Raw genomic sequence first — 15,869 nt, 5'->3', positions numbered from 1 at the left:
CTGGAGCGAGAAACACTGCAGGTGACGAGTGGTACTGCAACATTGACACACTAAGGCTGGCTTTACACGGCGAAACACTGCAGGTGACGAGTGGTACTGCAACATTGACACACTAAGGCTGCCTGGCTTTAGACTCAGCCCACCCCTTAATCCGTTTCACTCCTGTAAGACTGAGAATATTACTATTTAAATCTTTGCATAACGTTAGGTGGCGCTGTTGGAAGCCTTGCATCGGAGAACCAATCATGAGTGTTGTGGGCGGGCCTGCTTTCTGGGGGCAGTTCTCATGCAGAACCAGTGTCTCGCAAAACATCGCCGCGTTTGCGGAGAAACATATTAATCACTTAGAAACAAACATAACCTGTTAACTCATTCACCGCCAATGACGTCTTTGACGTGTTATCAGCAATGGCCTTCCCCGCCAAGGACGTGTTTGACGTGTTTTTGTTTTTATTGGTGCAGCGCCTGCAGCAAACACTTGCCCAGCCTGTCACACAGACACAGGTCCCTGCCTTCAAAGGGTAGCCGACAGCACGCGATCAAACACATACCGCAGCTGTTGTTTTGAAATTGAGCAAGAGGGAAAGCAGAGAACGGGTAACGCTTCCTTGTGCAGACAGGAGAAACGCCATTGAAACGCCGAGCTGGAGTCGCCTTCCTCTGTGCCAGCCAGGAGAAAACGGGAGAAAGTAATCAAGAGATGTGTTTGATCATCGGAGGAATGAGGAAATGATCGATCAGTTTGCGAGGGCGGTGAGGACGTGTTGAATAGCCGAGGGGAAAACGGGAACGATCATAGATATGACAGGGAGACATGGACGAGGACGGTGTACCAGAACAAATCAAAATAAACACAGGAACAGCTAGGCAGCAGCGGGCAGAAGGCACTCACAGCAGCCCGCTGTCCTTCTCAAGAGCTCTTCAGTTGGTTCATGAAATCGCTGGGCTGCGTGCCCTCCAGTGTTGCTCCTGGCCAATCCCAGCGCCACAGGGCGTGGTTATTGCTTATCCTATGTTGGGTTAGAAATCTAAAAGGGGGATCGTGTGTGTGTGTGTGTGTGTGTGTGTGTGTGTGTGTGTGTGTGTGTGTGTGTGTGTCTGTCTGTCTGTCTGTCTGTCTGTCTGTCTGTCGGTGTGTCTGTCTGTCTGTCTGTCTGTCTGTCTGTCTGTCTGCACACTCACACCGAGTAAACTGTATTGTTGAATGTAAAAAAAAAGCACTTCATGTGTGTATATATATATATATATATTTTTTTTTTTTTTGTCATTTGTGTCCTAACGAATAATATTTACATGTCTGATGTCAATACAGTTCAAAATAAAAGAATTGAGAGTGAGTTATGCCTGAGATTGTGCCCTTTTACAAAAATGCTTTTTTCTCCCTTTTCTCTTCCCAGACAGGCTTTTTTGGTGAACATGGGGTGTATAAAAAGGGTTATAAGTAGAGTACAGAACATGCTAAAAGCTAACTTTCTTTTTGGGGGTGAAAGTAGAGACTTAGATCTTCATTTCGAGGTATTGGACATCACTGTAGTCCTAGTACAGAATTTACTGTGGGTCTTGAAAGATGACCAAACATTATGGAAATACTTGGCCTGTGCCAAAAATGCCAGTCAGATATTGGCAGTGAATGAGTTAATAGGACGTGTTTCATCCGGCCCCGGCGGCTAGAGGTCTTTTCCCCAGCGATAAGCCAGACTCCCGAGGCTAACGTTACAGAGCCTGCTGATGACTCACAGTAGCAAGCGGACCACTTCCGGGTAGGAAAAATTATTGTAAAATAAACAACAGGTATAAACTCTCTTTGCAGCACATCGGTGTCTTGCTCTATATTGGAACTATGATAAATGGCATTGCCGCTACCAAATAAAATTCTAATAATAAATGTAGGCGTGTCTGCTGCCGGCCGTTCTCGCTGGGCTCTGACAGACAGTTTCTGACAGTGAAATTCCCAGACGTTTGGTGGCGCAGCTCACCAAACGTCTGGGAGCCGAGACTAGCCTGGCTTTACACGGCAACACTGCAGGTGACGAGTGGTACTGCAACATTGACACACTAAGGCTGCCTGGCTTTACACGGCGAAACACTGCAGGTGACGAGTGGTACTGCAACATTGACACACTAAAGCTTCTGGCATACTCTTCGCGCACGCGCTGGAGGCGGGGCTCCGAGGAGGGCGCGCGCACTCTGCGCGGGCCAAAACAGAACATACTCAGTACGCAGCTCCAGGCTCCAGGCAGTCTGAATGAAATTGAATGTAACGTTCCCAATTCTATGTATTAAATTATAAAAAACGACCCTCAACATTTGGGAAGGCTAAGCCACACAACTAGTTCGTTATAATCGAACGTCATGCTTCAAAGGCAACTTTACGACGGTGAGGACTCAATCACAGCAGATATCCGCTGATAGCCTACCACGGAGATCTCACAGGCACAGGCAGCAAAACCCGACGCGCTGATAGAAAAATCTCCATGGACGCGCCGCGCTGCGCTCAGGCCTCGCCCCGTGCGATGACGTCATAATCGCCGTGCGCCCTATGCACTTGGCTGGGCGCGAAGAGTATGCCACAAGCTTAAGGCTGCCTGGCTTTACACGGCAACACTGCAGGTGACGAGTGGTACTGCAACATTGACACACTAAGGCTGGCTTTACACGGCGAAACGTTCATGCAATTAGTTCCACTTTGGAAATTGCATGAAACTGAATTTTCATGCAACTTGAAAGTTACATGAAGCAATTCCAAAAGAATCAAGTCTCAAGTCTCATGATACAACATGTAGTTTATTTCACTAAAACAAGCGACAGTTCAATTCACTTTTTACAGGTCGGAAGCCATTTTTTCTGGTGGTCTGAGTTGTCTTGAACGGGGTATTAGCCTGCTTGATATCTTTCAAGCGTCTGTGATGCATTGGTGAGCCCTCAGATCTCAACGTGTAGTCTGAATTTGACATAAGGAATGAGCTGTACTGTAAACATTACATTACATTACATTACATTACATTACATTACGTCATTTGGCAGACGCTTTTATCCAAAGCGACTTACATTAACACATTTTTGTCAGCAATAGAGCAATCAACTATGGAGCACAGTCTATGACAACTACAACCTCTGAAGGAACAGTGGTACAAGTTTAGTTTAGTTTGTTTTTAAGAAAGAGAGGGAAAGAAGTTAGATCAAGAAGGGCCCAGATGGAGCCTGAAAAGGTGTGTCTTTAGTCTTTTCCGAAAGATCGGCAGTGATTCAGCTGTCCTGACCGAAGGTGGAAGCTCGTTCCACCATTGACCTTGCATATCCCTCAAAGTGTATAATGTGATGTATATATATAATGTGATGTATATATATAATGTGATGTATATATATAATGTGATGTATATATATAATGTGATGTATATATATAATGTGATGTATATATATAATGTGATGTATATATATAATGTGATGTATATATATAATGTGATGTATATATATAATGTGATGTATATATATAATGTGATGTATATATATAATGTGATGTATATATATAATGTGATGTATATATATAATGTGATGTATATATAATGTGATGTATATATATAATGTGATGTATATATATAATGTGATGTATATATATAATGTGATGTATATATATAATGTGATGTAATATGTTCCACAGGTTCCAGTTCAAGAAGAACCTGCGGCGCATTGTCTCCGAGCTCTACGTCCGAGACAACTGCCATCCGTTCAAAGCCAGTCTGCTGGTCTGGGTGCAGCTGCCCATGTGGATCAGCCTCTCTCTGGCCCTGCGCAACCTCAGTCTGGACCCGAGGCTCACTGGTGAGCTGCTGCTGCTGCTGCTGCTGCTGCTGCTGCTGCTGCTGCTGCTGCTGCTGCTGCAAAATGTGTTTCTGAAAACATCTGAGGCGACAAATTCATTTGACATCGACGGCGGCTAGTTTAAAAGGTTTCCTCACACGGAAGTGGGTCTGGTCTAGTTTAAAAGGTTTCCTCACACGGAAGTGGGTGTGGTCTAGTTTAAAAGGTTTCCTCACACGGAAGTGGGTGTGGTCTAGTTTAAAAGGTTTCCTCATACAGAAGTGGGTGTGGTCTAGTTTAAAAGGTTTCCTCACACGGAAGTGGGTGTGGTCTAGTTTAAAAGGTTTCCTCACACGGAAGTGGGTGTGGTCTAGTTTAAAAGGTTTCCTCACACGGAAGTGGGTGTGGTCTAGTTTAAAAGGTTTCCTCACACGGAAGTGGGTGTGGTCTAGTTTAAAAGGTTTCCTCATACAGAAGTGGGTGTGGTCTAGTTTAAAAGGTTTCCTCATACAGAAGTGGGTGTGGGCTAGTTTAAAAGGTTTCCTCACACGGAAGTGGGTGTGGTCTAGTTTAAAAGGTTTCCTCATACAGAAGTGGGTGTGGTCTAGTTTAAAAGGTTTCCTCACACGGAAGTGGGTGTGGTCTAGTTTAAAAGGTTTCCTCACACGGAAGTGGGTGTGGTCTAGTTTAAAAGGTTTCCTCACACGGAAGTGGGTGTGGTCTAGTTTAAAAGGTTTCCTCACACGGAAGTGGGTGTGGTCTAGTTTAAAAGGTTTCCTCACACGGAAGTGGGTGTGGTCTAGTTTAAAAGGTTTCCTCACACGGAAGTGGGTGTGGTCTAGTTTAAAAGGTTTCCTCACACGGAAGTGGGTGTGGTCTAGTTTAAAAGGTTTCCTCACACGGAAGTGGGTGTGGTCTAGTTTAAAAGGTTTCCTCACACGGAAGTGGGTGTGGTCTAGTTTAAAAGGTTTCCTCACACGGAAGTGGGTGTGGTCTAGTTTAAAAGGTTTCCTCACACGGAAGTGGGTGTGGTCTAGTTTAAAAGGTTTCCTCACACGGAAGTGGGTGTGGTCTAGTTTAAAAGGTTTCCTCATACAGAAGTGGGTGTGGTCTAGTTTAAAAGGTTTCCTCATACAGAAGTGGGTGTGGTCTAGTTTAAAAGGTTTCCTCACACGGAAGTGGGTGTGGTCTAGTTTAAAAGGTTTCCTCACACGGAAGTGGGTGTGGTCTAGTTTAAAAGGTTTCCTCACACGGAAGTGGGTGTGGTCTAGTTTAAAAGGTTTCCTCATACAGAAGTGGGTGTGGTCTAGTTTAAAAGGTTTCCTCACACGGAAGTGGGTGTGGTCTAGTTTAAAAGGTTTCCTCACACGGAAGTGGGTGTGGTCTAGTTTAAAAGGTTTCCTCACACGGAAGTGGGTGTGGTCTAGTTTAAAAGGTTTCCTCACACGGAAGTGGGTGTGGTCTAGTTTAAAAGGTTTCCTCATACAGAAGTGGGTGTGGTCTAGTTTAAAAGGTTTCCTCATACAGAAGTGGGTGTGGGCTAGTTTAAAAGGTTTCCTCACACGGAAGTGGGTGTGGTCTAGTTTAAAAGGTTTCCTCATACAGAAGTGGGTGTGGTCTAGTTTAAAAGGTTTCCTCACACGGAAGTGGGTGTGGTCTAGTTTAAAAGGTTTCCTCACACGGAAGTGGGTGTGGTCTAGTTTAAAAGGTTTCCTCACACGGAAGTGGGTGTGGTCTAGTTTAAAAGGTTTCCTCACACGGAAGTGGGTGTGGTCTAGTTTAAAAGGTTTCCTCACACGGAAGTGGGTGTGGTCTAGTTTAAAAGGTTTCCTCACACGGAAGTGGGTGTGGTCTAGTTTAAAAGGTTTCCTCACACGGAAGTGGGTGTGGTCTAGTTTAAAAGGTTTCCTCACACGGAAGTGGGTGTGGTCTAGTTTAAAAGGTTTCCTCACACGGAAGTGGGTGTGGTCTAGTTTAAAAGGTTTCCTCACACGGAAGTGGGTGTGGTCTAGTTTAAAAGGTTTCCTCACACGGAAGTGGGTGTGGTCTAGTTTAAAAGGTTTCCTCACACGGAAGTGGGTGTGGTCTAGTTTAAAAGGTTTCCTCACACGGAAGTGGGTGTGGTCTAGTTTAAAAGGTTTCCTCATACAGAAGTGGGTGTGGTCTAGTTTAAAAGGTTTCCTCATACAGAAGTGGGTGTGGTCTAGTTTAAAAGGTTTCCTCACACAGAAGTGGGTGTGGTCTAGTTTAAAAGGTTTCCTCACACGGAAGTGGGTCTGGTCTAGTTTAAAAGGTTTCCTCATACAGAAGTGGGTGTGGTCTAGTTTAAAAGGTTTCCTCACACGGAAGTGGGTGTGGTCTAGTTTAAAAGGTTTCCTCACACGGAAGTGGGTGTGGTCTAGTTTAAAAGGTTTCCTCACACGGAAGTGGGTGTGGTCTAGTTTAAAAGGTTTCCTCATACAGAAGTGGGTGTGGTCTAGTTTAAAAGGTTTCCTCACACGGAAGTGGGTGTGGTCTAGTTTAAAAGGTTTCCTCACACGGAAGTGGGTGTGGTCTAGTTTAAAAGGTTTCCTCACACGGAAGTGGGTGTGGTCTAGTTTAAAAGGTTTCCTCACACGGAAGTGGGTGTGGTCTAGTTTAAAAGGTTTCCTCATACAGAAGTGGGTGTGGTCTAGTTTAAAAGGTTTCCTCATACAGAAGTGGGTGTGGTCTAGTTTAAAAGGTTTCCTCATACAGAAGTGGGTGTGGTCTAGTTTAAAAGGTTTCCTCACACGGAAGTGGGTGTGGTCTAGTTTAAAAGGTTTCCTCATACAGAAGTGGGTGTGGTCTAGTTTAAAAGGTTTCCTCACACGGAAGTGGGTGTGGTCTAGTTTAAAAGGTTTCCTCATACAGAAGTGGGTGTGGTCTAGTTTAAAAGGTTTCCTCATACAGAAGTGGGTGTGGTCTAGTTTAAAAGGTTTCCTCATACAGAAGTGGGTGTGGTTGGAAAATGATAGACGTGCCCAGGAGTGTGGGCCTTACTGGTCCAGTCTTGGGCCCAATCCCAGTTCACCCCTTGGCCTTGGCCCTCCCACTTAGCCGTTAAGCCTCTGTTTTGCACATTCAAGTGAAGGTGTAGGGCTGTGAATCTTCACTGGTCTCACGATTCGATTACGATTCAGAGGGCTACGATTCGATTCGATTACGATTATCGATGCATCTCGATGCATCACTTTTTTCCGCAATACATGATTTATTTTTTCTCACTTTCTTTTTTCTCACTGTGTGGCTACTTTTAAAATAAAAGTGCATTTGGAATTGCATTGTATTATGATCCATAATTAAAATAAACAACTGCATGTACTTCCATTATATTTTATTTGATTATAAAAAAAAAAAATAATAATAATAATCGATTTTTGACATTTGTGAATCGATGCAGAATCGTGCACGTCCGCATCACGATGCATCTTATAATCGATTATTTTTGACACCCCTAGTAGGGTGTCCTGACTCTTTTTAGCATCAGAGCTAGGGTGAAGGGGGAGGGGCTATCTGGCCCTTCAGACAGAGGTTTTCCAGACTCACCTTTCAAAGTGAGGGCTGAAAAGGAAATAGCTATTAATCAACCAAAAATGAACCAAAAGTGACAAACAAACGTGAATATCCGAGTTTAATGTCGATACAGAGGAAGACATCACCAAACACAGACCAGACCAGTAGATAATGATGATCATCTTCATTTATATAGAGCACTTTTCACAGCATTGCACCCAGAGCCAATCAACAGAGACCAGAGCCAATGAGACACTTATTACTTCCCCCCACAATTTGACAGTCTGTGTTTCCCACAGCAAGTCTACTGCTGCCTTTATGAACCTGTGTGTGTGTGTGTGTGTGTGTGTGTGTGTGTGTGTGTGTGTGTGTGTGTGTGTGTGTGTGTGTGTGTGTGTAGACCTGCAGGCAGAGCTGTCAGCAGGGGGCGCCCTCTGGTTTCCTGACCTGACTATACCTGACCCCACCTGGATCCTGCCCATCTGCCTGGGCCTCACCAACCTGCTTATCGTAGAGGTGTGTCTGTCTGTCTGTCTGTCTGTCTGTCTGTGTGTGTGTGTGTGTGTCTGTCTGTCTGTCTGTCTGTCTGTCTGTCTGTCTGTCTGTGTGTGTGTCTGTCTGTCTGTCTGTCTGTCTGTCTGTCTGTCTGTGTGTGTGTCTGTCTGTCTGTCTGTCTGTCTGTGTGTGTGTGTGTGTGTGTTCCCACAGTATTCACCTTATGTGTGGGAACAGAACAGCTGTGCAGGAGAGGCAGACACCAGCGGGCTTCAACACTAGAGCACCGAGGCAGGCGACTAAAACAATATCACCACCAATATAACGTTACAGATCCTGTCCTACTGTGTACTGTGTGTGTGTGTGTCTGTGTGTGTGTGTGTGTGTGTGTGTGTGTGTGTGTGTGTGTGTGTGTGTGTGTGTGTGTGTGTGTCTGTGTGTGTCTGTGTGTGTGTCTGTGTGTGTGTGTGTGTGTGTGTGTCTGTGTGTGCGTGTGTGTGTGCGCGCGTGCATGCATGCGTGTTGAATTCAGCTAGCTGCGGCAGAAAACAAATTATTGTTTTCATTTTGTCCGTTTCTGTTTAAAAGAAAGTGCAAATAAAAAATAAAATAAACATTGACGTTTGGCAGAAACACAGCAAATGATCTAGCTTCGCTCATAACAGAGCTACTTCATAGAAGCAAGTTGAATTCGGCTTGAACACATTGGGTTGAAAATAGGAAAGAATGTATAAGTTTCTTTCTCGACATTTTCACAACACCACCGGTCAGCTCCGCGGCTCAGACTAACGTTACTGTCTGCTTGTTGTTTGAACGTGTGTTTTTCATCTCGGTTTGTCGTGTTGAAGCGCTGTGATTGGCCCAGAGCTCCAAACCCCGCCCAGCCGGGAAACTAGAGGCCATCTCATGAAGTGACACCTCGTTAAGCGTTATTTAGAAGTGATTATGATCACTTCTAATTAGAGCCCGACCGATATTATCGGCCCGCCGATATTATCGGCCGATATTGGCGATTATCGATATATCGGTATCGGTAAAAAAATATATATATATCGGCCGATTTTTTTTTTTTTTTTTTTTTTTTTTTTTTTAATATATATATATATAAGTTATAGACAGCATGGACAGCATGTTGTGTATATTTGATATTTTTTCTTAACTATTTGTTCTATTGTGTTTTTGTATTTCTAGTTATTTATAATTATTAAATTCTCAGTTAAGTTTACTGTTTCATTGCATTGAGTTTATTAACTCATTGAGTGCCAGCCACTTTTGGAGAACGGACGCTCCCAGTGCCAGAGTTTCAGAGCGTTTTCAGTGATTTCTCGAGGCCCACAGAATATTGTGTGATATTACTATGTAAACACCGAACACGCAAAAAGAACAAGGAGACTCTATTGTATCATCAGCAAAAAAAAGTTTATTGATACCATTTTCCGTTCTTTAGTTATCAGCCGGAGAAGATAGGTCAAAAACAGCAAAAATATGCTTTTCTATCAGGAAGCTGAGATATTCAGCCTTTTGTGAAATGCATTATTTCAAGCACATTCACTGACTCTAGCTAATATTTTTTTGATGATGTGACCTGGTTTAGTTCTGTGGTGCATGCGTGCCCCACCCCCCTGTCCCCCCCTCTCCCCGCCTCTCCCCGAGTCAGCTGTAAACTCCTCCCCACACGCACAAAGTCTATTCGGAGCCTCTGTTTTTGCGCCGCGCGGCTCCTGGCAACTCACAGCAGCATTGAGGAAATGCCCAACGCGACTGCAGGTAAGGGTTGGCCCTTCGGCGTTGGGTGCTGCCTTTCTGGTGTGTTGAGAAACTATATGCAGACAGACAGACAGGCAGAGGAGCTGCAGTTGTGTGCGCGGATTGATTGCTGTTGGCAAGCAGCCCAGAGCCATCATGTAGATGGCTCTGGGCTGCTTGCCAACAGCAATCAATCCGCGCAGCATGAGCGCGGTTTGTCTTTGATCACGGCTTTGTCAGGCTGTATTTCTGTCATCTGGAGAGCACTGTCGCCACCTAATGGCTCGGTAAAATAGGTTATAGACATTCAACATGTCCCAAAATGTTACAGGACATAGATCTGGCTTCGATGGACCCCCCACCGTCAAAAAACGCAATTGACGACAGTCGTCGTCTTTGGCACTCTACGTCAGTATTTGAATTGACGACAGCTGTCGTCATTGGCACTCAATGAGTTAATAAGCTGTAAAATATCCTGCCTACATCACATATTTCAATTCATGTCAACTCAATCATATCTTTGTCAAGTGTTTGATATTTGAGGGTTGCTGATGTGGTGCCTCCTCTGGTCGTTAAGGGCGCCTGTTCGGAGGGAGGGGAACTCGTTGGAATATCGTGATCCTCCCACGTGCTATGTCCTACCGGTGAAGCTTCCCCTGTCAGGTGAAAAGAAGCGGCTGGCTAACTGCCCATGTGGAAGCATGGAGCCAGTTTTCGGCTCTCCCCAGATCGGCAGAGGGTGGAGCAGCAACCAGGATAAATAAATAAAAAATTAGCACTAATGGGGGATTAGCACTAATGGGGGATAAACATTTGATGATAAAAACAAAAATAAAAGAAAATAAAAATATCGGCCGATATTATCGGTATCGGTAATTTTTTATTCCCTAAAATCGGTATCGGTATCGGTTTCAAAAATCCCATATCGGTCGGGCTCTACTTCTAATAATATGAATGTTTTTATTCTCCTGTCTCCTCTCCTTGTCTCCTGTCTCCTCTCCTTGTCTCCTGTCTCCTCTCTTTGTCTCCTGTCTCCTCTCCTTGTCTCCTGTCTCCTCTCTTTGTCTCCTGTCTCCTCTCCTTGTCTCCTGTCTCCTCTCCTTGTCTCCTGTCTCCTCTCCTTGTCTCCTCTCTCCTCTCCTTGTCTCCTCCTCTCCTCTCCTTGTCTCCTCCTCTCCTCTCCTTGTCTCCTGTCTCCTCTCCTTGTCTCCTGTCTCCTCTCCTTGTCTCCTGTCTCCTCTCCTTGTCTCCTGTCTCCTCTCCTTGTCTCCTCTCTCCTCTCCTTGTCTCCTGTCTCCTCTCCTTGTCTCCTCTCTCCTCTCCTTGTCTCCTCCTCTCCTCTCCTTGTCTCCTCCTCTCCTCTCCTTGTCTCCTGTCTCCTCTCCTTGTCTCCTCCTCTCCTCTCCTTGTCTCTTGTCTCCTCAGGTCTTTGCTCTACAGAGACTGAATGCGTCTCGTTTCCAAAAGTTTGTGACCAACTTCATCAGAGTCTTCTCACTGTTGATGATCCCCATCGCTGCTACGGTTCCCTCGGTATGTGTGTGTGTGTGTGTGTGTGCGTGTGTGTGTGTGTGTGTGTGTGTATGTGTGTGTGTGTGTGTGTGTGTGTGTGTGTGTGTGTGTGTATGTGTGTGTGTGTGTGTGTGTGTGTGTGTGTGTCACACACTGCCCACTGGGAAGCTCCCCCAAGAACTAATTCCTTCAAACACAAAAAGCGGTTTATCTCGAGAACCTTTTTCTCCGATCGACTTCAAACTTGGGGAGTGCGCATAGGGGGACCTGATGCAGTGCAGTGCAGTGCCGTTCAATTCTTGGAGTGCGCTGCTGGGAACTGCCCAGTAGGGTTGCACGGTATAACCGAAATTTCAATACTTTTTCGATACTTTTTATTTAAAACGGTTCGGTATTGGAAGTTCCCAAAGTTCGGTACCGTCACTTTAACTGGTCGTTACTGTGCTTTATGAAGTTGCGGGATTCCTTGTCTAACGTTACACGCGACGCAACAAATACACACACATTTCCCAGTGTCTCTCTGCCATCAACACTAGCGGGAGACTTCGAGACAAATATACACGAATGTTATGCGTAACGAACATGAATCTTGCCGAGAGGAAGAGAGCTAAGCTAAAGTAGCTAACAGCTAAGCTAAGTATAACTAGCGTGTTCGCGTTAGCTAGCCGTTCTGAAAAGTATGTAAACAGAGGTGAGATTAGTGAGAGAGTGGGTAAAAGGAGGAGAGACTGTGTAGAACTAGTGCACGTTGTGTACAGCAGGTAATGAGCCGCTGTGATGAAGATTAAAGCCAGATTCACGGAGTTGAGAGCAGACAAACACATCATCCTCTCCAGTCAGCCTCCTGCACATGATGCCTTCAGGACCCGTTGGTAAAGCATGCGAGTGTGGCCTTTGAGTGACATCTGTAATGTGTCACAACAAAATAAATAACCTGGGTTACCCTTACTATGTTATCGTGTGTTACTGGACAGACACACTACTAACTTTTCAGTCTGAGCCATCTTACATAGCCTACAGTGTGCTGTGCAGAGTGCTGCAGTTCATCTTTTTCTATTGTGTTTCTATTTTCAATGAGACAGGCAAAGGACCTGTCTCAAACATTGACTGATATCACAGGTTGTTGTGAAGAGTGCAATGTACATGAATGAATGAACAATATTGTATTAAGAGTTGCATAGAGATAGCCTACATCACTTTTTTCAACAAAGGCACACCAATGGCACGACAAAATCTCAAGGCACATAGGCGTATAGCCTAACTGGGGAATCGCACTGGTTGCATTTGCGTTGCGTTGCGGCTGTGCTCCGGTTTTGCTACGTGCTCCGTGCTCCGCCAACACTAACCGGCTCCGCTCCGCCAGACAGCTAGAGTGACGAGACCGACAAGTTCTCGCTGTGAAATCAATTTGTATGTGGGATAAATACAACGACAAACAGGCAGAAGATCATTGTTCCCAACTGGAGGAGCAGAGGAGGGGTGGACTTGCTTGGTGTTGTCCTTGTAAAAAGGATGCGTCGTGTCATATATTATTTTGTGGTTTTCCACTTCAATTATGAACTTTTCCTCATACATGCAGCTTTGCTCCGTCATCCGTGAAAAATAGAAGCCTTGCGTATCTTTTTCGGAGAGCTCCGGATCGTCGGAGCTGGGACGGAGTAGGTGGGAGTTGACACAATGATTAGAGTGGAAACGTATCGGCTCCGAAACCGTACCGCAGCGCAGACGGACCGAACACGGAACTAGTGGAATGTGGCCGTAAGTCTATCGGTGCAAAATAGCCTCTATTACTCTTATCACTCTAAATGTTTTTTTATTTACTAATGTCAAATAAAATTTGACAAAATATATTACTCTAGGAATTAATTTGAAAACGCCTAAAGTGTCAGATAGAATTTGCCTCTAACCTACACAAGACATGCATACTCTCATGTACATACACGCCTGTTTAGTATCCAAACACACAATGCATTCCTGTCTTCATATCCCACATTCTCATGCACACACACACACACGCACACACACACACACACACACACACACACACGCACACACTCTGCAGGATGACAGATTTGAATGCACACACACACACACACACACACACACACACACACACTCTGCAGGATGACAGATTCTCATGCACACACACACACACACACGTCACCTCTCTCTCAGTGTTATCAGCTGATCAGTAGCATGTTATAGCATGTTGCAAAACTCTGAAACACGTCTTCATTCTTTACAGTGAATCATAGACATATATAAAGATATGGACGTAGCCACCCCGGGTCCAAAAGCAACTTTTTTGTCCACCGGCCAAATGACTAGTAAATGTTCCAATGTGACCATTGTTTTTTGGGGGGGCTAGTGAGTGAAGCAAATCCACCAGTTATTTTGTCATTGCCTTGGTCAGGAGCACTGACAGGAGTATTAACCCTAACATACATGTCTTTTTGGTGGTGAGAGGAAACCCACACGGACACGGGGAGAACATGCAAACTCCCCACAGAAAGGACCTGGGACGCACCGGGGTTCGAACCCGGGCCCTTCTTGCTGTGAGGCAACAGTGCTAACCACTGAGCCACCGTGCCATCCCACCGTGCCATCATGCCTAAAACCTAACCAATCGTTACTCCTCCCCTCCCCCAAGCCCATCCATTCTAGCCACACAAAAGACGTGTGTTCACAGTCAGCTGTTGTGTTGCACAATCGAGTGAATGAAACGGCGTTTGATGTTTTCTCTATAATCCTGCAGATTCAAACCCGATCCTGCTGAAAATGGAACAACTTATGTAACGCAAGTAACGACTTGAGCGTTTGATTAGTAACTGTAATGTGATTACTGGATTTCGGGACTGTAATGCCTTACACTACAGTTACCGACAAATGTAATGTGATTACAGTAACGTGTTACCCCCAACACTGCTCATATCATACGAGCGCCTTTTACCTCCGCTAAATTGACAACTACGTCGGGCCAATCAATCAATCAATCTATCAATCACTTGCTGCTAATGGGCTATTGTGCACATTGCTTGGCCGCTGCATTAGCGCTGTTGCAATTCTAATTAATTCTCTGCATCTCTGTTTGTTTGTGTGCGGTGAAGCGAAGCGATAATCAGCTTGACTCTGAGGAGCACCCTGACATGAGTGCGTAACCGCGGTAATGCGATAACCACGACTAGGGATGCACCGATCCACATTTTTTCACTTCCGATCCGATTCCGATACCTGAATTTGGATATCTGCCGATACCGATATTATGCCGATACCAATATTTTTCTTGAATATACAGTATAGGCAAAGATTTGGCCAATTAAAGATTTTTTTTAAAAAATATACCTTGCAAAAAGCAGACAAAATTAAGAAAATATACAAGGGCAAAGAAGGATACTATTATACATGGGCAAATTACGGACTGTGCGGCCTGCGCTGGAATTGCAAAAAACAAAAACAAATCAATTCCGATCCGATCCGTGAATTAGTGCCAATATCGGCACCCGATACCGATATTGGATCGGATCGGCCCCATCCCTAACCACGACAGCCCTACTGTTTATTTCTCATGTAAAGTCGGGCATTTTAACATGGAGGTTTATGGGGAATGGGTCACTTTTGCAGCCAGCCTCAAGTGGCCATTCGAGGAACTGCCCTTTTTGGTACTCCCGTGTTGGCTTCATTTTTCCAAGACTGAGGTTGGGGCTTGTCTGTGTGAGAGCCAGGTATCATTTGGACTGAACTGTTCTTTCAATACTCAAACTATGCCCGTTTTTCTCTCCTCCTCTCTCTGTCTCCCCCCCCCCCCCCCCTTCCAGTCCATGTCTCTGTACTGGTTGAGCTCCAGTGTGGTGGGTCTGGGTCAGAACCTGCTCCTGCGGTCTCCTGCTCTCCAGAGGTTCCTCGGGTTGCCAGTTCGTTCTGAGGCTCCGTACAGAGAGCTGCTCGCCGCCTTCCAAACCAAATACTTCAAATACTTCAAATGACCTCCGCTGCTTTTGAAGTGACACTGGACGCTTTTAGTGACACTGGAACGCACCCCCCTGAGGCCCCTCCTCCCAATTATCTCCCCAATGAATGGCCAATTCCCCCCTGCTGTCCCCGTCGTTGCTCCACCCCTCTGCCGAGCTGAGAGTTGTAGACTAGCACATGCTTCCTCTGATACATGTGTAGTCGCCGGCCGCTTCTGTTCACCTGACAGCGAGGAGTTTCACCAGCAGGACGTAGCGCGTGAGATGATCACTCTATTCTCCCCAGGTCCCCTCCCCCATGAACAGGTGCCCCCCGGCCCACCAGAGGAAGCAGTATTGCAGTGAGTGCGAGCGACCAGGACGTATACCCTTAATTCACCTTCCCACCCACAGACACGGACAATTGTGTCTGTATGGATGCCTGACCAACACAGGGGGCTTGAACCTGCGACCCTCGTGTTGGTAGGCAGGGAATCTACCCGGGATGCCTGGTGCAAAGTGCTGAAAAGACAATGGGATTCTCAGTGGAATGCTAAAGCCAAACTCCAGATCATGTTCCCAAAAAAGATGCAAAGGTACAGCAGCACATCTTACATTTCAAGGAGGGAAAAAAGAGCCAAATAAACGGTGAAACATTATTACCATCTTTTGTCCTCCTTGACTTGAAATGTGAGCTGTGCTCCTTTTCATATTCTTCACACTGACTGACGAGGCTTTGGCACTGAATTGGGGTCAGATGGAATAAAGCACCTTTTGACTCATTGTCTTGACCTGCTCTTCCTGTTGACGGTGTGGAGGGAGGAGCTACAGGCTGAT

The 15,869-nt window shown here is 45.5% G+C and overlaps 1 protein-coding gene across 1 annotated transcript in view; it reads left to right on the top strand.

Moving 5' to 3' along the window:
* Positions 1-15,068, top strand: part of LOC310790805 (cytochrome c oxidase assembly protein COX18, mitochondrial-like) — a gene marked incomplete at both ends in the record, with an annotated part of 28,644 nt that extends 13,576 nt beyond the window's left edge. The window contains 5 exons of the mRNA XM_083652517.1: positions 1-21; positions 3,659-3,819; positions 7,733-7,848; positions 10,999-11,106; positions 14,901-15,068. The exon at positions 1-21 is cut by the window's left edge and continues 80 nt beyond it. Of these exons, the coding sequence (XP_083508643.1) occupies positions 1-21; positions 3,659-3,819; positions 7,733-7,848; positions 10,999-11,106; positions 14,901-15,068 (574 nt within the window). The remainder of the gene's footprint in view (positions 22-3,658; positions 3,820-7,732; positions 7,849-10,998; positions 11,107-14,900) is intronic.
* Positions 15,069-15,869: the final 801 nt, after the last annotated feature.

Source organism: Poromitra crassiceps (assembly GCF_964638095.1).
Source record: "Poromitra crassiceps genome assembly, chromosome: 15".
NCBI lineage: Eukaryota > Metazoa > Chordata > Actinopteri > Beryciformes > Melamphaidae > Poromitra > Poromitra crassiceps.
This window is presented reverse-complemented; position numbering and strand designations above follow the sequence as displayed.